Source organism: Phodopus roborovskii, unplaced genomic scaffold, assembly GCF_943737965.1.
Source record: "Phodopus roborovskii unplaced genomic scaffold, PHOROB, whole genome shotgun sequence".
Lineage (NCBI taxonomy): Eukaryota > Metazoa > Chordata > Mammalia > Rodentia > Cricetidae > Phodopus > Phodopus roborovskii.
Genome location: NW_026126689.1, coordinates 7,104,036 through 7,125,216, shown reverse-complemented (window position 1 = coordinate 7,125,216; position 21,181 = coordinate 7,104,036). Strand labels below are relative to the sequence as shown.

The window sequence follows — 21,181 nt, the reverse complement described above, 5'->3', positions numbered from 1 at the left end:
TACACCTGGGCGCTTTACATTTTATGGATATCTAAGCTTCGCCGCTTATCTGAACCTTGCGGCTTTTATACCTGTCTATACTATCCAGCTTAGATTCTAAGATCTCTCGGAAGACGGGCTCATGTCTGCTGATCCAGCTAGTGTCAGAAACTGCAGAAAGTCGGGGGGGAGGGGGAGCTTCACAGGGGATCTTTGAAGCCAAGAGAGAAAGCAGTAAGTTCAAAGCAAACCAGCAGTCAGAGCAGTCACGCTGGGCTTTCAGGGTTAATCTGATTGCCTGTATGTGAACCCAGACACTGGAAGATGACAGCATATCACATCAGCCACACCAGAGCATTCACACATATAACATCTTATATGTCCACAGTGACTGAGGCTCCCTCCTCAAGGGATGTTTGCAAGCAGGATCACCCCTGACCCTTAGACGCAGAGATCCTATGGGATGTGTGTGTGTGTGTGTGTGTGTGCGCGCGTGTGTGTGGTGATCTTGTTGATTAGAATGGCACCCTGCATAAGTGACTGGACACCTGACGGGCGTGGCGCATCCCACAGCAGTTTCAGTGTGGTGAGCCCGCTGTGGCGGGTATCTAGGGGAAGTAAGTGACAACTGAGTGTGCTTTAAATGACCAACAACTGAGCGTTGGAGCTCCCAGAGGTGCATGCCAACCCACCTCTGGTTGTAACACCTGTTTAAAGGTGTATCTGCTACTAAGAATAAAAAATACAGGTAGAATCCCTTTATTACAATTTCAAAGGCATTGAAACTGCCGTTGCCTCCACATCCTCTGACACTAAGGCTTATTTTGGCAGTGTACAAAGGAGGTGACCATTTTTGTGACACTCTAAGTCCCAAGTCCCAAACACTCATGACATGCGGTAAGAAAGGGCCACTTACTCTCTGTGCTATATGATTCGAATTTCTCATGAGGCGTCACAGTAAAATTCTGCCTGGATATTTGAGACTTGGTTTTCTGAGTGGCTTGGGAAGAGGATCTTCCAGCTTAGGAAGAGTGGACATTAAATCAAGATCAGAAGATAAGCTCAGAACAGGGGTGTCCTCCTCCACGCTCTGCAGACAGCCTACAGGCCACCCAGTGAAGAGCTAGGGGTCCCCTCCTGCACGCCTTCTCATCTCAAGTGTACAGATAGCACTGGCCGCACCAGGGACAGGATTTCCAGGGACAGGTGGCCCTTGTGTCCCGAGACCAACTAAGAAGGGCAGGAACAATTCTGGAAATAGTGACTACGGTCTAGGGCTCATTTTAGCCGTTCCCATGTTCTTAAGACATGTCCAGACACACAGGTTTTGATTAGGCTGAGCCCCCCCAAACTTTACCCCATTATCTGTTTGTTGTTTGATCAAAAGTATTCATTCATCTGATGCAGAGGCTCATGGCGGGACTCCTCTGCTCATCTACAATGTCCCAGAGTTTCATTCAGGCACCAGAATACAGAATGGCATTGAGAATAATGTCAGAGGATGAGAAACATGGCTTCAGAAGTCACTGTGAGATGACCTCTCTCAGGCCTAAAGTAGGACAGTTTTCAGACAAGGAAATAATAGCAAAATCGGAAATGGGGGAAACCCTCATTTCCTTCATGGTCTCCAAAGAGGCTGACAGGAACATAGTTCTGCTTCCAGGCTGGAGCTCAGGGAACCTAACTACTATGGATGGATTAATGACAATCGGGCGGTCCTACGAGTCATCAAAAATAATGTCTGTTTCTGTAAGACTCCTCATTCAAACATAATCTGTGAGTAAACTGTCAGCAAGGTACAAGGACCTGGTAGTGAGGGCATCCAGCAGCCTTGTTCTGTAGGACGGACCTCACTGAGATGGGCTGCCATATCACCGAGAGCCGTTTGGTGAGCCAAACGAATAAATGGCAAATACCACTAAGACTGGAAATCTAAACTCTGATATGTATTTTGAAAAACCAAATAAATATTAAGCTTCCCCCCTCCAATGCAGGGGTTCTGATTGTTTTTCCTTTTCTTCCCCTCCACACCCCCCCCAAAACACAACGAAACCGCCAACATACTCCTACTGCAGAAGCCACGGCTGTATTTCACAGACAGAAAGGTGAAGGACCCTCGGAGCTGTAGCACCAGGAGAAAGAACGCAGGCGATGGCTTTGTTTGGAATCACCAGGCTCCACAACCTGTTGGTAGCTTTTTTTAGATTACCAAGCAGTCTTAGCACATCTTGTTGTTAATATTACTACTGAACTAAGTTCCTACAGAGGACAAGAGGGACCAAGCTGTTACTAAAATGCCTTGAAATCTCTCTTCTCAGGAAACAGAGCAGCTGATAAGTTGTACTTGCCGGCCAGACTCCCACAGAGACGCTGCCCCCTCCGTCCCTAACCACCTACACGTTTTAATCTTTTGCCTTTGAAAGAGGAGCATTTTTGTTAGCTTAGGTCTGTGTTTTGGTCGTGTGTGTGTGTGTGTGTGTGTGTGTGTGTGTGTGTGTGTGTGTGTGTGTGTAGTGCTGGCTTTTGGCCCAAAGTACACACATCTTGACTAAACCCAAGTGGTCACCAAACTGCCAACCCTGTGAAAGAACCATGAGTTGTCCATGTGACTTTATGGCATCTTCTAAGATTGCAACTTGTCCCCTTCCCCGGGCGGCTTGCCCGGAGACGCTGCTTCCGACGCTTGCAAACACCCACTCGGTTGATTTTCTCGGTCTTGCTTCCACAGGAAGCAGATACTTGGCAAACCTGCAAGGGAGGCTGATCAACTGTGGAAGTTCTGTACTGAGCCCTGTTTCTGGGAGAGCCGCAGGAGCTCCTCGCGGATCGCTTTGATGAGGGAGGCGGAGGAGTGGCCGGGCTGGAGGTCCTCTGTGGAGCTGGTGGGGTAACCCAGCCCGGGGCCCTGCAGCCCTCGGTGGGTGAGGTTCCCAGGAGGAGCTGACGGCTCCCTGCCCGAAGTCCTTGGCACCTGAAACAGCGGTGAAGAATACTCTTGATGTCCAAGCACGTGTGTCTGGAAGACATAGTGAACATTATTACACTTCCCCTGTGAGAACAAAAGGGAAACCAAGCCGATACTGGCGTGGGGTTGCCAAGCTGTCCTCCAGCCATCTTCCACTCCAGCGTGGTCCCTGCCACCCAGGTCCCTGCTTATGCAGACAGGAGCTACTCCGGGGCTTCCGATTAATGGGGAACAGACAGATTGGAGCTGGGAAGAAAAGTGGAGGACACATGTGATGAAACCCCGGAGTGGAGGCAGCTAAGGGGCCACCGGAAAAGAACTTGCAGATCTTAATGTTGTTCGCACTTAGTAGCTAGAAAGCCAACGGGCGATGGATGCCTTGAAATGCTCCGAGTCGTGTACTTATTTATGACAGAACCATCCCAGGGTTGGAGTGTCATCAGCGAGCCAGCAAGGATACAGGAAAGATTAGACCATGAAAGCTATAGTGACCACACCAAAGAAGTAGTCTGGGTTTTATTCAGATCCAGAACTTGAAACCCGAAATCTGCCTCAAGGAAAAACACAGCTATTCCATAAGGAGAAGGGAGTTCACAACCAAGCTAAGGCAAGAGGCGTGAAGGGGTGGAAGCCATGTTTAGCACAGCTTTTAAAGAATGTCAGAGCAGAAGAGGCTACAGGGAGTGGCTGTGTGAGCTCTAGCTCATGCCCGGGCCCCAGATACTCACGGCTTCTCTCCGCCCCGTCTCCTCCTCCCCATACACAGGCCAGCCTGGTCCCCCGTACTGGCTGCCTCTGCTGGGAGGGATTTCCACCGGCTGGGCCCCGATTCTGCTCGCGATGCCCACCTGTGTCAGGTGCTGGATCTGTGAGCCTGAAAGGAACATAGCAGCGTCCAGGTCAGCATCCATAACAGGCCCACAGGCCAGCTGCCAAGGAAGGACACCTGCAGCGCTGACCAGGAGTGTTTTTTTCAAACTCTGCTGATCTGGACCATCTCTACAGTGGCGCTCCCTAAGACAGCAGGCCGGAGAGCTGCGCTCATCCCCCCCCCACCCCCAACACGCCATTGAGGCCAGAGGAGCCCTAACTTCCCGCTGCTGTCTCTGCTGCCATCTGATGTCTGCGGATGAGGGGTCACAGAAGGTGACTTGAAAGGGGCACATTGTCCTGAGGCTGTAGAGATGCCGGAGACTGGCTCCTTCCTGCTGAGTGTGTGGTGTGCTTCTTTTCTTCCTTATACTTCAGAATGTCAGGCGTACATAGCACAAGTAACCCCACTCACCAGCTTACAGGCGAGAGGCAGTGAAGCCAGGGCCAGGCTCTCGGTTAATTCCCACACCCAGATCAGCGTGGGTGTGGCTACAAAAGCGGTCCTGTCTTTCTCTTGCCAGCACCTGGCACACGGAAATACCCCTACCATTGCAATCAAGAAGGGAAGGATGGATCTTAATGTTATTTTTCTGTGGTGCTCAGGAGCAAGTCCAGGATCTTGTATCTGTTAGGCAAGTGCTCACCGGTGAGCTACATCCTAACTCCTAACACTTATCTCTGAGCGTTGTGAAATTCAGTACAGAGTTCTAAACACTCCTAGGGTCACCAAGTTTGTCCACGGTACAGAAGGTCTCTGGGGGCCCTTGGGGTAATGTGGCCTCTCTGTTTAAAACAGCCCATTTTCATGCCGTCCAGTCGCCCTCAGCTGATAGACTACATTTTAAAAGGAACTCTTCATTCGTCATATTGGGACATGCAGCAATAGCTGATGGTCAGGAAAAGAAGTTCAGGCCTCAGCCAGGGCAATGAGCTCCAAATGAGCCTAGTCTGCAACGGGAAAGATGGTAACACGACATCATCTACCGATGTCTGCACCCTGCTCTACACAGAGGCTAAGCACGTCTTTAGAGGTTACAGATGTGGTCCAGGGAGGGATTAAAGCCTACCTTTTGTGTTAAACCACACAGAGACTGAAATCCTAATGTCGTCCTGACTTTGAATGTTGCTTTGATCCCTTAACAAAACAGCACAGGCTTCCAGCTGACTCAACTCGGAGCCGCTGGCAAGCCCTTGTCCTCCAGAGGCTGGCTCTTGGCCCTGCTGGGCATCAGTCCCTCACATCTTCAGTCACCACAGAGGGTTATTTCAAAGAACAAAGATATGAGGAGGATCGAGCACCAAGCATGCAGGAGGCAACTAGAGGATCTTAAAACATGTCAAGCCTTTTTCGATCCCTGTTTTAAATAGCTGCACATGGCCACATATGGTGGCACGCAGTTATAATCCGGGCACTCAGGAGGCAGAGGCAGAAGGGTTTCTGTGAGTCTGAGGGCCAGCCTGGTCTACACAGGGAGTTCCAGGTCAGCCAGACCAAAATAGTGAGTAAGACGGACCAAGAACTGAACAACATGCTCACTATCCAGGGAGGTAGCTTCCCTTTTCTTCTCCCCACTCTGAATAACGATGTGCTGGGCATCCTGGTACCCGCCATTCCCCCCTCAATATTTGGGATTCGGGAGCGGGGAGACTGTGCATTCCATGAAAAAATTTTACCAATCAGCAGCTCATGAGTCCTACTTCCAACTGATCCCCAAAGCTCTGGCTGCCTCCTACCTGTGTCCCAGACGCCTCACACTCCTGCCCTCCCCAGCAAGGCGAACCAGAACCCCCCAAGTGAGGCAAAACAAAGCCTGCCTTCTCAAGCTGCTTTTGACTACCAGTGAGAATAGTAACTAACACAGCCACCAGCAGCCAGGATCCAACAGGACACTAACAACGGCAGCTGATGTATACTGAAGAGGGCCATAATAAGCACTGTGTGGGGAACTTCCCACTTGTCATCTGTTGAACACTCCAAACAACCTAGGAGCTCAGCACTAGATGTAAACTCAACCACCACGTTCTTTTTGATGCTATTTATTCTCTTTCAGCTATTGGGGGGGGGGGAAGCTGAAGGGTCAGAGAAGCCCAGTGGCCAGCTCCAGAGTTCTTACCTCTACAAATGCTCAGACCAAAGGGGTGATCCTGTCCCTACGAATCCTCAGGCTGACTGCGCCTCAGACTCACTGAGCCCCTGTCTCCTCCAGCCGTATACTCCTCTCTCTGCCCAGTCATACCACTCCTGTCTCCACCTTCCTAGTGTTGGGATTAAGAGCGTGTGATCCCAACTGCTGGGATCACCTTTGTGTGAGCTCAGTGTCTCTCTTTAAACAGGAGCAATCTCATGTAGCCCAGGGTGGCCTTGAACTCACAGAGATCGGTCTACCTGTCTCCTGATTGCTGGGATTAAAGGTGTGTGCCACCACTGCCTGGCCTCCAAGACTAACTAGTGTGGCTAGCTCTGCACTCTGATCCTCCGGCGATCCATGTTTGCTACAGCATAAACAAAGCATCACCACAATAGGGTTTCTCTGTGTAGCCTTGGCTGTCCTGAGCTGACTTCAAACTCAAAGAGATCCACCTGCCTCTGCCTCCCAAGTGCTGAGATTAAAGGTGTGCGCCACTACTGCCCAGCCCATCACCACACTTTCATGAAGATAATTTCATGGTTGTATTTACCATGTTTAATCTATACTTCTCTGGTTAGTTTTGAAATTCTGTTTAGATCTTTTATATGGTGTAAACACAGTTGGATGTGCACATACACACCCCTACACTTTAGTGAATTATTTCTGCCTATTTTCTGCCTATGTCTTCTGAAGGTTCCCTACTTGTCAATTTTTATGACTGACCTGCAGAGAGACACTTCAGGCTGGTTTCACAGAGGAGGGAGAGGGAATGATTGGGGGATGGGGGCAACAGAGTGAATGGGCTTAAGCCGTAAAACACACCAAGGTGATTGTGCAAAGTATACAAGAATCAGTACGAGCCTGGGAAGGGTCATGACCTCAAGCAACGCAGATGCTGGAAACAGGACTCATTCACAAACAGCTCTCAGCACTGGCTCTTCATGAGCCAGGGAGCTATAGAAGGGAGCTGGTGATTTTGGGGAGTAAAAGTCTGAAGCTTGGGTAAACTGCAGAGGTAACACCAACAGCTGCTACAGTGAACCCCAGCACAGCTGGGCTAGCCTCTGCTTGCCCACCAAAGAGCAGTGTCCCGCCCCCGAAACCCTAAAGGGTCTCACAGCTGTCCCACTTACACCTCTGAGGACCCAATCAGAGCAAATATCATAAAGTACATTTGTAGGGTGCGGGAGATCGCTCAGCAGGCAAAGGCCCCTGGCATGGAAGCCTGACCACCTGAGCTGGGCTCCCAGAATCTAAAAAGCCAGACGGGGCAGCACACATCTGTAACCCAGAATTCTTAGGGAGATGGAAGAGCTATCCGGCCAGCTACACTGGCTTGTCGTGGTCCTACCAAGCAAATATGCAAGCTCAATCGCCGTACTCACCTGTGGTACCCCCAACAGGCCGAGGCCGGGCCACGGATGGCATCTCTTCAGAGTAGATCCCTCGGGCAGCAGCAAATGGAGCTTCAGCTGATGGCTGTGAGGGCTCAGGGGGGACCAACTCTGAAGATGGCAGCAGCCCTGGGCCGAAGCTAGGTCTGCTGGGAGAGCACAGTAAGAGTCAAAACCCCTTACCTGGCTTTAGAATGTTATTAGGCTAGCGCCCCCTACAGGGATTAAGACAGCTTCACCTAATTCTCTATCTCCTCTCCTGGAACATAAGATAATTCTCTTGCTCCCTAAGGGCTATAACTTTCCTGTATGTTCAGGGCCCTACCTCAGTACTAAGTGTGAAGGACTACCATGAAAAAAAGGCGAGAGGAGGAAAAGGAGGGGAAGGAGGGGTAGAGGACCGGAGCGGGGGAGGCATGTGACCGGAGCCTCGCTTTTCAGCCTGGCTTCCCACGCTGCACCCCAGAAAGATGCGACCCAGACATGAGCCTTTTGATATTTGCCTTCGGGCTTTTGTTTTCAAAAGGAAAACACCACAGACAGCCTCGCTTGTCCAGCAACACCGAAAACCAGTTTAAGAAGCGTTCTAAAACTTTTAAAGGTCTGGACCCCTTTAAACTTGGGGGGGGGGAACATCATTGAGGGCTCCTGAGAGCTTTTATGTGGATTCTATCCACAAATATTAACTTTATGGTAAGTTAAAACTAAGAACCCTTACTTTAAAGATCTAGTAAAAACACAAGCACATTACATGCCAACACAGCAACCTCAGGAGCTGACCATTGTCCTCACCTCCCAGTTAACAGAGGGAGCCTGAGATCTGACTCAAATGTCCTCCGCAGAGGACACCGAGATCCTCACCCAATTGTTTTATTTTCTAGAGAATACTTCACTAGTTTCTATACGCAAACCCACATCGATAAGGCCTTACATGTTTAATACAGTGTACAAATGGAAAAAAAATTTAGTTTCTATACTCAAACCCACATAGATAAGCCCTTACATATTTAATACAGTGAATCATCCCTGTACAAGTGGGAAAAAAATTAAGCTCAACATTTCTAGAACAACATGAATGTTGATTTTTGTATGTCAAGTAAACATGGCAAACTGGCCAAATTGACAACAAAGTTTAAGTATTTAAAAATCCAAGTTATATAGACACACAGTACATATTTATATTTCTATAAAAGACTAACAGTAGCAAAATGTCATGCATCAATAGCAGCAACCGCTTTTCCAGGTTCTACAGTCATTTTAACAAAATTGTAGACATCCAGCACACGCTGTTAAAAAAAATAAATAAAAAACAACCCTCCACAAACAGCACAGTTCCCCATGTGTTTTATGTCATCATCCAACACGTGTTACTTTAGGAGAATCTGCCCTGCACCACACAGGATGCTCTGGCGTGAGTGTACTAATGATCTGCCAGGAAACACTGCTTGATTCCACACCAAATCTCTGGCATCTGACACAGGACTCTGGAGGGACTTCCCACGCCGTGTTCATTAAAGCCCACCGCTCTGTCTTATGACACCTGTCATTTGGAAACTATGAAGAGTCTACAGGTATGGACACATTGAGCTCATCCAGGAAAGCCTGTATAATAGGTGCTTGGATCGGACACAGCACTGTATCACGGTGCAGATACAGGTTAACAAATGCCTAATTTTCACTGGAACAGGCTGGACAGAACTCCTCTGTTACTAGCTGGTTAAAACGTTTGCTTAGATTTATTTAATTTCACGACATATGAGTGTTTTGCCTACATGAATGCATGTGCGCCACGTGCAAACCTGGTGGCCTTGGAGGCTGGAAGAGGACACCGTGTCCCCTGAAGGCAGAGTTATAGATGGTTGTCAGCCGCCGTGTGGGTGCTGGGAACCAAACCCTGATCCTCTGCAAGAACAACGGGTGCTCTGAACTGCTGAGCCACCTCTCCAGCCCCTTACACCTGATTTCATCTTCTTAATTTTTTAATGATCTGATTTTAAAAACAACTTCTTGCTCATAAACACTTTTAAACTCAGGTGGATTCTACTCGGGCAATCTACTGAGCAGGCTCAGAGCTCACTGCCAAATACTTGTCCTCTGTGTCTTGTTTGCTACGACTCTCAGCACAAATGGACGCTGTTTTATCACCATCTACTGAAACGGCTCTTCCCCTCTCTGCCCTCTTTGAAGGAGTACATCACATGGTATATGACACAGTATCTAACACGATAAATCTCCCTTGTGTGCTAAAATCAGTCCAAATCGGTTGTAATACAATATCGTTTTTACACATGGCTGCATGCTTATAAATATTTGGTTTCATATTCTTTTTAACTTTGTTCACGAGTAAAACTGCCCTTAATGTTTCCATTTTCCCAGCGTCCTTGTTCTTCTAAACCATCCTTTCCTGGCTCTCATCTCCCACCCCACCCCCCATTTCTCATACAGTAGCAGAACTTAAATTCCCACAGCGGGCGCGCACGCGTGTGTGTGTTATGTGTGTGTGCAGGCCTGTGAGTGCATGCCTGTGTATGTGTGTGTGTGCGTGCGTTCGTGCATGTGCAGGCCTAGTGCGTGCATGCCTGTGAGTGTGTGCGCGCGTGTATGTGCAGGCCTAGTGCGTGCATGCCTGTGTGTGCATGCCTGTGTGTGTGTGTGCATGTGCAGGCCTAGTGCGTGCATGCCTGTGTGTGCATGCCTGTGTGTGTGTGTGCATGTGCAGGCCTAGTGTGTGCATGCCTGTGTGTGCATGCCTGTGTGTGTGTGTGGCTACGTGTGAACACAGATCAGAGGGCAGCTTGCTGGACTCAGTTCTCTCCCTTCTCCTGTGTGGGTTCCAGTGATTGAACTCGGGTAGTCAGGCTGACCTTCACTCACTAACCCATCTTACCTGCCCAGCAAGTGTCCTAACAACACTTGTCCCATAAGCATTTCATCACTGAGCAGTCTCCCAAAGTCTAACAGTTTACCTCCTCTCATTAGATCAAGGAGATACACAACCCAGAGTTTGGTAACTGTTCAAATTAACTAAAACATACAAATGGGCCTGTAAAGATAGAAGAAAAAAAAAAAAAAGCCTTTGAGAAAGCCATCATAGGATTTCTTCCAGAAACGTTACCTTGGTAACTGGCCTGATGGGGGGTTCATTCCATAGTCTTCATATCTCTAGGGGAAATTGAAAGAACACAAAAATAAACACTTAATACTCATTATAAAATGACAATATCAAGCTTACAAACTAAAGCCAACTATTATTGCTCTGTTGTTATTGAGGAGTTTTTTTTTACTATGATGCCTTAGCTAGCCTAGAACTCACTATGTAGGCCAGGCTAGTCCTAAACTCAAGAGATCTGCCTGCCTCTGCCTCCTCGGTGCTGGGATTAAGGGGATTCCCTGCCATACCTAGCAAGAATGTTTTTGTTTTGTCTGTTGTTGGGTTTTGTTTTGTTTTGTTTTGTTTTGTTTTGAGGCAGGGTCCCCTACACAGCCCTGGCTGTCTTGGAGTTTGTGGTGATATTTTGTTTGTAATCTAACAAATACAGCTTGCCTGAAGATCAGAGTGCAGAGCTAAGCCTCTAGTTAGCCAGAGAGGCCAGGCAGTGGTGGCCACACCTTTAACCGGGAAGGCAGACAGATCTCTGAGTTCACTAGATTGTATCACTGGGTTACACTGGATTGAATCTGTCTAAAAGAGAAACAGCTCACACAAAGGTGATCTCGGCCCTTGGGATCCCAGCACCGTTAATCCCAGCACTAGGGAGGTGGGAATAGGGGTGAGATGGCTGCATGGAAAAAGGAATATCAGGCGGAGAAGACAGGAGCTCATTGCAGTCTGAGGTTTCGGGGAGACAGAGCAGTGTGAGGATGCATTCGAGGACAGGGCTGCCCTTTTGGTCTGAGGACTCAGTAGAGGTAAGGGGTCTCTCTTGAGGTTCCTTTACTTCTCTGACCTTAGACCATTTACCCAGATATTTGACTCTGGGTTTTTATTATTAAGACCAATTAGAATTAGTGCTGCAGGAACTCACTATAGAGACCAGGCTAGCCTCAAACTCCCAGAAATCCACCTGCGTCTGGAGCACTGGGATTAAAGGCGTGCATCACAATGCCCAGCAAGAACGTTTTCTAATTAAAATTTAGCAGCCACTAGGGTCCTCCACCAGCAAACAATGACGCAAGTTTTTCTACTGATTGACTCTTTGTAATTTTATTTTCTTACTTTATGTTTTGCCTGTATGTACACCTGTGCACCACACGTGTGCAATGTCAGCGAGGCGGAGTTACAGGTGGTTGTGAGCCACCCGAATAGTTGGCAGGCTGTCTCCATCCTGTGAGCTGACCTGTCACACCAGTGACTGCTTTCTTTACTGTGTCTGAGCCTTTTCATTTCATGGCATCCCATATGTTAAGTCTTGGGATTATTCTGTGCGCTACTGGAGCCAAACTTTAGAACTATAAAATTTAAAACTGGATGAATAAAGCTGCTGACACAAAGGCTTTCAATGGGAAAGACATGCCTTCATTCCTTCCGGGTGAAAATTTAGCAAATGGACGGCTGGTTTATCTAGTCAGTGTATCATTAACTTAGGAGACTGCCTCGTCATCAACCCAGTGTTAAAAAGTATGTCCACGCCTGGCGAGGGCAGGGGCCTGTACTTAATGCCCACCACTGTCAGATCATGTCATAAGCAATCTGGGCGAGGGATGTAGTCCAACAGCAGGTCACATGCCAGGCACACACAGGACCTGAGCACAATCACTGGCGATAAAAGCAACTGTCAAACGATTTGTCCATTTTCTTTTTATTGGACAATATTCCCATAGTTTGTTGGGTTAAAATCTTTGTGAGCATAGAAAGCAGCAGGGATTTCAACCTGGGCGGTGGTGGTACACGCCTTTAAATCCCAGCACTCGGGAGGCAGAGGCAGGCAGATCTCTGAGTTCAAGGCCAGCCTGGTCTACAGAGCGAGTTCCAGGACAGTCTGGGCTACACAGAGAAAACACGTCTCGAAAAAGAAGAAGAACAAACATTAGAAAGAGAAGTAGTGGATTTCACTGTGGCATTTTCGCGGGTGTGTGTGTTTACCACTTGTTCTTTTCTGTCCCTTCCCACCCCTTCCTTCCCTCAAACAGCCTCTGCTCCTGCGTTCATGTCTCTTGTGTCCTGTCACCCCTTGTCCTCGGGACCTCTTCCTGCCATGGACCCTTTTCTGCTTTCACGCTCTAGACACGTGAAACACAGATCCAGATTCTACACACAGGAGAAAACATACTATCCATCTGTCGGAGGCTGGCTCATTGGCTTAACATAACGACTTCCTTCCGGCTCTGCAGGTGTCATGATGTCACTCCTCTTGCCGGCTGGGTAAAGTCCCCCTTCCTAGGAACCTTCATCTGTCCCCTGCTGACAGGCACGCAGCTGGCTCCACCCGGCAGCCACGGGACAGTGACACTCCAGGGCTGAGGGACCACCACGGTGGCTACTTCACTTTCCATTCCCACCAAGAACAAGTGTTCCCCTCTCCCCATATTTAGCCAACATTTGTGTTTACCCCTCTTTCCTTTCTTTATCTCAGACAGGTAGCCCTGGCTGTCCTGGAACTCACCATTTAGACCAAGCTAGCTTGAACTTACACTGCCTGCCTCTGCCGAGTTAAAAGCATGCATCGCCACACCTTACTGATTGCCTACATAAGAATCCCTTGTCTCATGCGTTTTATTACCGGAAAGCTATGCTCCACGGTGAAAACAGTAATGACTACATGGGATGGTATTTCCCCCACGTGACAGCAGCTGCCCACACAGACTAACTCTGCACCTCTTGAGTCAAAGTAAATAATCCGTGTTGAAAAGAATCACACCAACCTCAGAGATAAAAATCACATCCATAGGCACATCTGTATACATACACACACATATGGAAAGACAGCCAAGACACCCCCAGGACTACCTTAGCACAGGTTTAAAAAACAAAATGAGGAAAACCCAGGATAAACACTCACCAACCAATGGACTTACATTGTAACATATTAACTTCTCTCTGGAGTTAATAGGTCACAAAGCTTTTAGTGAAATCATTTCATCTGAAGCTGGTGGAAGGCAGTGTGTGTGTCGTTTTCTTTTATTTAACTTGTGTGTCCTCTCGTAAAGGGAATTTGGGGTCGGGGTTGGCTCAGTCAGTAAATCGCTTGCTGTCTGGGTTTGAGGACCCCGAGTCGGATCCCCAACACCCACATCATAATCCAGACACACGATGGCATGCACCTGTGGTCCCAGAGCTGGGGAGGTAGGAACAGGAGGCTCCTGTTGGCTTACTGGTCATCCAGCCTCCGAGACCTGACCAGCTAGAGAGAAGGACCCACCCACCTCAACCAAATTGACAGCTCGTAAGGAACAGCACCTGAGACCAGCCTCTGGTTCCCACACGCACGTGCAGCCACATACATCCACATGTGAACAGCACCAACCCCATCCCCCACCCACGCACACACATCCACACTCACATAGGAAGAAGAACTAAAGACACAAACAAGATATAGTAAAGTATAAACGACAACACAAGGTGGGAAGCTAACGCTTGCAAATGGCTGTCTTTGTCTATGCTTGACTGACCGCCTTCCCAGCACTGGGCACATCAGGGCCAGGTGGGTCCAAGAACAAGTCACACAATTCCAGTCGTTTCTACCCTGATCCCTTTACAGAATCAACAAGAACACATACCCTATGTGTTCATACAATGAATCTCCTCTCCGTGACCCTGTAAGGAAGCTGAGAAGATGGTTCCTACATCACCACCCGCAGCCCTCCCGCACAAAAGGATGCTTCCAACACTAAGAATTAATTGAAGTAGAAGACAAAAAAAACTAAGACCCCGCCAAGCAGCTTTAAATCTAATCAAAGGCAGCCTAAGTCTTGCAGGGAGACTTCCAGGGTGACAAAACTCAAGCACCGTGCCCAGAAGAGAACTCTAGGAGACCAGTACTTACGCTGCACGGGTTGTTGGCTGTCTGGGCTGGGCTATAGAAAGAGCCCCATTGCATGGCTCTCCTTTCTTCCCTGGAAGGGGTAATATTCACAGGCAGGCTGGCCGGCACCCCTGGGCCTGCTCCCAGGGCATTGGTAGGCTGGCTGCTGGGAGCCACGAGGGCGAAGGCGTCATCCAGGAGGGAGTGCATGGTCTGGCGTGCCTCCTCGATGGACGGCTGGGGTGGGACGTACTGAGAGGCCGGGAAGGGCAAGCCTGGGTACCTGCTCAGCTCAGCAGAGGACGGTGTCTGCACGTCGGCCGGGAGGTCAGGGTCAGACTGCGGGAGAGACAAGGAAGACAAGGACACACGGGCTCACGGGGGCTGGGGCAGAGCATGAAACAGAATTCTGGCACAAAGTGGGATTTAACAATGGTTCTGTGTGGGGGACAGGGTTTGTCATAAGGAGTAAAAATCATCTACATAATACGTATCACGTTTTGTGGGAGACAAAGACTTCAATAGCAGGAAAACCAAAGTGGGGATATTCAACTTCTTTTCCGTAAAACTCCACTATGTGAAATGGATTTCAGAACCCGGAGGTAGCCACAATTCACACCCCAGAGTGCACACACTACACAAATCAGGTCAACTTTCCACAGGTGTAAAAACCAAAAGGAGGAGAAAACTCTTAACAGTCAGAGAACGCCACGTCTGTGGGTAAATAATTCAAACATCTGTTTAAAAACTGCTTACCATAGTAAACAGTGACAAATATTCAGAGATCATGTCTCTAAAATGGAGGTATCCGAATCACTGAGAAAAGTTCAATGTCCTATACCCACAGTTTAAGAAGCAAGAATCAGAAACACCAGGGGGCTTTGCTTATTTATTTTTTGACTTTCTTATTTTTCATTTTAGTTATTGAGAAAGGGTCTTGGAACTTCCTATGCAGACCAAGCTGGCCTTGAACACAGAGACCTACCTGCCTTTACCTCTGCAGTGCTTGAATTAAAGGCATACGCCATCATGACCAGTTCAAGATTTATTTCACACTGTGTGTGTCTGTGCATGCGCGTGCGTGTGCGTGCGCGTGTGCACCCGAGCATGTGTGCAGAAGAGTATGCATGTGCTTGCACACACACATAGCACTCAGACCCCAGTGGGAGTTGCTCAACCTACACTCCAGAGCCCCAGCACCCCGGGCCCTCCCCACCTCATCCTCGGTGGTCATACTTTACAGGACAGAGACAGTTTAACTTTTGGAGCAGGACAGACAGGCTCTGAGGATGGGAAGGGTGGCTCCTCTGGGTCCCCCCCCAGCACAGGAATCCTACCAGAACCCAAAGGAGAACCATGAAGTCACAATTTCCCACGCCTCTGTCTCCGCTATTTTCAGAATCTCACACAAAGTTAAGACTTCCCAAGGTGCTTGCCTGGGCTGGGGTTTAAAATTCTACTCTCTTGAATTCCGGTCTGCTGATCCTGTTCTGCTTCGTTCAGACGTGAACGAACATGAACTCACCCAGACAGGGCACCAAACCCCCAATTCTACTCAAGTGTAGCAAGCGCGTTTCAGGAGGTCAGCCAGCAGAAGCGAGACTCCAAGGGGCGTGGGCAAGTGACAGACACCTATGCCGTCAAGAGAGTCTGCCTCCTGGCAGTTATTAGCCCTTATGCGTTCTTCGGAAGGGAGACGCTTTGGGTTTCCTGGGACTCCTCCTGACCCTCTCTTGCCTGCCGCAGGATAAATACAAGGGCTATAAATACAAGGTAAACAGCAATGGCCACGTCCTGCCTGAAGGCCAGCTGTTTACGACAGATTCCTCCTGCCCTGTCATTTCTCAGACCCTCACAGGGGCCTTTTCTCGACATCACGGTTAATGCCTTTAGTGGGCTCTTAAGAGTGCAGCCTCACATCCTGGTTTAGGTTTGTGCCTGCTGCCCTGGTTTAATTGTTAATAACAACGCTTCCTTTCTCTTCCAAGAGCATCTGGTTTGGACACTAAATGACATTAGGGGTCACCAAACTTGTAGTGTTTTGTTGCTGTTGTTGTTTTAATGAGATAGGATCTCTCTAACTCCAAAATCCTGGGCTCAAGCAAGCGCCTGGCCGCAGCTGGGACTGTGGATGGGTACCAGCAGGCCTGGCGCCAACAAAAGCTTTTAGTCAAGAGCCAGACAATAAATATTTTAGGTTCTGCAAGTCATAAAAGCCTGTCACAATGCAACTCGGAAAGCTGCCAAAGACAGCATGCAAGCAAGGGTGTGGTTACCTTACAAAAAGGCCAGTGCTGACCCCACAGCGGCAGGCTGGATGTGGCCCAAGGACAGGAGTCGTCCAGGCCCAAACTAAAGTGCAGGCTGGCTAGAAGGGGTTGAGGATCTGAGGACAGCCCTCAAGGAGAACTTACTTTAAGAGAAAAAGTGGAAAATTCCAGGTAATTTAAAACTATGTAGTATACATATGCCCTCGAAGGTAAACGTCTAGCTAGGAAAAGGTGAATTCTGAGAAAGGCATTATTTTCGAAACACGCATCCCAGAATTTCAGGCAGAGTCAAAAGTTAATTACTTTCTGAATCTTTGAAAAGGCAGCCCCAGAGACAAAGTCCAAGGCGGTTCCAGGAAAGCTCTTCCCACCAACTCTTGGAGGAAGCCTGCACTTCCCGTGTAAGACGAAAATGGAGAAAACTGTGTAAGGTCCAAGCACCATGGCATCTGCCTGTAGTCCCAGCATCGGAAGATTTTGAAGCTAGTCCTGGACAACATTGCAAGATTTTATTCCCTCAAATTAAGTTAAACCCAGAAGGAGGGTCCAGGACACCACAAGGAAAGCCTGACATTTGGTCATCGATGAAAAAGAATGAAGAAAAAAAACACTCCCTACACATAATTCAACAGGAGGACAGAACTCACGGGGGCTGGAAAACAAGGGTCTCGTGCAGGCTCCTCGGGGAGGACGAGCCCAGGCTGGGCAGGAAAAGTGGTGGGGGAAGAGAAAGGAACGTTGTTTCTTCTTCTATGACGAGTTCCACAAAAGCACTGGGTGACTGTGCGGAAGGCCTGTGTGTGTGTGTGTGTGTGTGTGTGTGTGTGTATGTGTGTGAGAGAGAGTGTGTGTGTGTGCATGTGTGTGCATGTGGCATGTGTGTGTGTGTATCTGCGTGCATGTGTGTGTGTGTGTGCATGTGGCGTGTGTGCATGTGCGTGTATGTACGTGTGTGCGTGTGTATCTGCATGCATGTGTGCGTGTGAGTGTGTGAGAGAATGTGTGCATACATGTGTGAGAGAGCGTATTATGTGTGTGTATGAGAGAGAGTGTGTATATATGTGTGTATATGTGTGTGCGTGTATGTGTGAGAGTGTTTGTGTAAGGGATTCCTCCCAGGTAAAGCTGTGTGTGTGTGTGTGTGTGTGTGTGCATGCATGTGTAGGGGATTCCTCCCCAGCCAGGGAGCACTGCATTCAGAGAGAGGAGGGGAACTACTTGATTCCTTCACTCTATAGCGGCATCTATAATTAGCAGGTCTAGCTCTCAAGAACCCTCATGAGCTGAGCGGGTTATAAAGGTCACAGCCGGGCTTCAGAACCCATTAAGCTCGCAAAGAAGAACCTGCTTCTTCCAGGCCATCTCGACAAAATTAAACTACAGCCCCACATCAGTAAGGTGCTTGGCACACTTATATACATGGTTTGAACATTTTTTTCATATTAGCTACATGTCATATAGGGGGGAAAATGGAAACTTCAAATAAGAGCTACCAAGCGATCGTGTCTGATGCGGTGCCTTCTCTAGGGACATGCTTGTTGCCAAGGTCACTCTGCACAGTAGGGCTGAGTCCTTTATGCTCCGCCTGCCGCCAGGGAGCTGTGTCCCTTGGACTCTCCCTCCTTTTCCCAGGGCATCTTCTCTTGAATGGAGTCTGTGTGTGTATGTCACAATGTATCAATGTCAGCCTGGCTTTCACTGTCTCTGTCCATTTCCATTTTTATTGTTTGACTCCACTGGGCTCTTTTTCCATGAAAATTATACATGCATGCATGCATGTATGTATACGGCTGGCATCCCTAATCTCTAGTCAGAAACTTCCTGAGCTCTGATGCGATGCTTAGTTGGGGATTTTGAACGTTTCAAGCTGTAGACTTTCCTATCGGGATGCTCAACTGTTTGCATGCACATTCTAACATATCCAGTATCTGCAGCAGTGTGGGCCCGGCATTCTGGATAAAGGAGACTCAACAGAGTGATTTACTCTATGAGAGTGTGGGGGGGGGGTGTGCAGATAAAAGAGGAAATCTCCCCCAAAAAACCCTCAAACAACCACCAAAGCAGAGAGAGAAAACCTGGACACTCCTGTCCTTCCAATTAACCTCAAGCAGCTCCCATTCTGAGAGCAGAGACCGGTCAACACAGAGAGGAAAGCAACGGTTTCAGAGGTATCACCCAGCAGTTCCTGGGCTGACGTGACTTGTGTACCCTGTGTGCCGCACGGCCTGCTGACCCTGGCAGTCAGTGTGCACAGAGCAGAACCCAGCACAGAGCAGGTACCCTCCTCGCAGCTCCCACCCCGCCCCCCAGGGTTCGGGATTACGCACAGGGCATCCAATGTAGGCAGAGTTGTGCACGCCCGGGGGCCGCTTGTATGTGCCATCACTGTCTGTAGTGATGAGTCTGTCCTTCTCAGCATCAGTGGGACAGCCGTTGACCTGGTGTTTCCGGCGTGGCTTAGGAGAACGTTTTATCCGGGAGCTGATAGGAAAAAAAAAAAAAACAGAAATTATCTTCACAGGAAATAAACCTGTTAGTCGCTGGCTTGTCAACTAACACGGAATGTTTTCTGAATGCCTGTGATGGGCTGGCATCTGTAGGAAAAGTTCCAGGGACACTGACAAAGTGACAGCCACAGTCTGGGCCCTATGGACCAGACCGAACTAACAGACAGCAGAGCAGTCTGTACCCAGGACATTACTTAGTGACATAGCCCGTCAAAAAGTGGCAGGTCCAGCTGAGCGCTATTAACACCCCACAGGTGACCTGAATGGGGAGCAGATCTGAGGTGAGGAGGGACATGAGAAGAGCCTAGGAAGTTGCCAGCCCCGCAGGCAGAGGGCCAGAAATGGCTGCAGATAAATCTGGGGGCAAGATCAGAGGGCCATCCACGGTAGTCACAGCTCCGTGTGGGGGCCACGGGCAGAACCGAAATAGAGGAAGGCCCACCTGCTCCAGGGGCAGGTTTGGACATAGGAAGACAAGCTTAATACTGTATTTATTTCTTAGATTGCAGGTGTTTTGCCTACCAGAGAAAAGCATTGGGTTCCCTGGGTCTGGAGCTGAAAAGGGTTGTGAGGCCCCATGGAAGTTCTGGGGGATCAAACCTGGGACCTCTGGAAGAGCGGCTACGGCTCTGAACCCTGGACACATACGGATGGGGGGGGGGGGCGGGACCGAAGGCTGTAGGAGGCGGCGAGGAAACAAACATGGTGACCTGCCACATTACCTTGTGACTATCTAGGTGACAAGAGGTGAGGGGTAAGAAGGGGGGGATGGGAAGAGCTAAGTGGGGTAGAGGGGTCGGCTGTATAAAGAGAAGGCAGTTTCGCCAGACAGAGGAAGCCATCTGGGCTAGCGCTGCGGTGTGGAGACGAGGACCCCCCCCCCAGTTCCTTCCCTCCCCAGGAGCCAGCCCCGCCCACTTCTCCATACCTCCTACACTGCTACAGGGGCCTCATCAGTCACTGCCTCACGCTGTCACTTGGGTACGACCAGGGTAGGCCCGGTCTCCACCCTGCCCCGTGTCTAGTGTGCCTGACCACCCTGGGGCCCCAGCCCACCTCTTCCTGGGCTCTATGAACACAGAGGGCACACTGGCTGCGGGGTCCAGGATCTTGTCAATCTGCATTTGTGCCCTGCGGTAAACCCGATGTCGCTCCTTGGTGTCACCAGAGGACAGGTCATCCACCACCGGGAACTCGTAGTGGCCTCGGCGCTTGGCACGCAGGCGGATCTTGTTGCGGTGATGCTCGATCTCAGATTTGTGGCGCAACGCCGATTGGATCTATGTGCAGGCGACGGGCAGCAAGGACAATCGCTCAGGGTGTTTGCTCAGGTTTCCGGGACACTTCATCCAAAAAGCCCTTCTAGAAACATCTCCCCTTTGCCCAACTCTGCACTCGCTCTGTAGGCTTGACGGAGGCACCCATGGAGGCGGCAGACAATGGACACCGCCTACACCACGGAGGGGCAGAGGGCCAGCCATCCACTCCCTGAGGGTCACTAGCTTAGGGAAGGCTAAGCCAGGGGCGGCTGAGGCAGAGAGCAGCGCCTCTGGGGTTGCTGCTTTAACACCCTCCTGCTAATCCTGTCAGAGTCAATCACCAGCCCTAACTGATGCTGGAGGTTAAAAAGAATCAAGTGTCCGGAGGTCTCCAGAGGCCTCAGGAGGGAGTTGGTGACAAAGAGTCACTTTATCTTCAAGGGTGTGGCCACTGCTAGGTTGCCCACGCCCAGTGGATGGGGCTTATTATTAATAATGGTGATGATGTGAGGACATGAAGTTGGGAGGGAGATAGGTTAGGGGGTCTGGGGAGAGTGGGGTGTGTTCCACATTTTCATAGAATAAAACATTAAAAAATAAAAGTGTGTGTGTGTGTGTGTGTGTGTGTGTGTGTGTGATTTCTTGCTTGCTTTGTTTTCTGGTTCGGAGACGGGGTCTTTCAGTGTCGCCTGAGCTGTGCAGCCCCAGAGTGAGCCCTCTGTCTCAGCCTAAGTCAGCACACCCAGCTCCTAGCGTTCTGAAGTAGGTACAGCGATGTCTGCCCTGAGCAACTGTCTGATACTGGGCCTTTCACTCACTGTTCTAGCACTGACCGAATCAGGA

General features: G+C 49.4%; 1 protein-coding gene across 1 annotated transcript in view; it reads right to left on the bottom strand.

The window, feature by feature from the left end:
* Positions 1-2,047: 2,047 nt before the first annotated feature.
* The window catches only part of Kiaa1549 (KIAA1549 ortholog), a 108,787-nt gene continuing 89,653 nt past the window's right edge, over positions 2,048-21,181 (bottom strand). The window contains exons 14-20 of the mRNA XM_051174674.1: positions 20,136-20,359; positions 18,900-19,053; positions 14,324-14,641; positions 10,456-10,502; positions 7,332-7,486; positions 3,673-3,818; positions 2,048-2,995 (exon numbers count right to left, since the gene is read on the bottom strand). Coding sequence (XP_051030631.1) covers positions 2,744-2,995; positions 3,673-3,818; positions 7,332-7,486; positions 10,456-10,502; positions 14,324-14,641; positions 18,900-19,053; positions 20,136-20,359 — 1,296 coding nt within the window. The 3' untranslated portion in view covers positions 2,048-2,743. The remainder of the gene's footprint in view (positions 2,996-3,672; positions 3,819-7,331; positions 7,487-10,455; positions 10,503-14,323; positions 14,642-18,899; positions 19,054-20,135; positions 20,360-21,181) is intronic.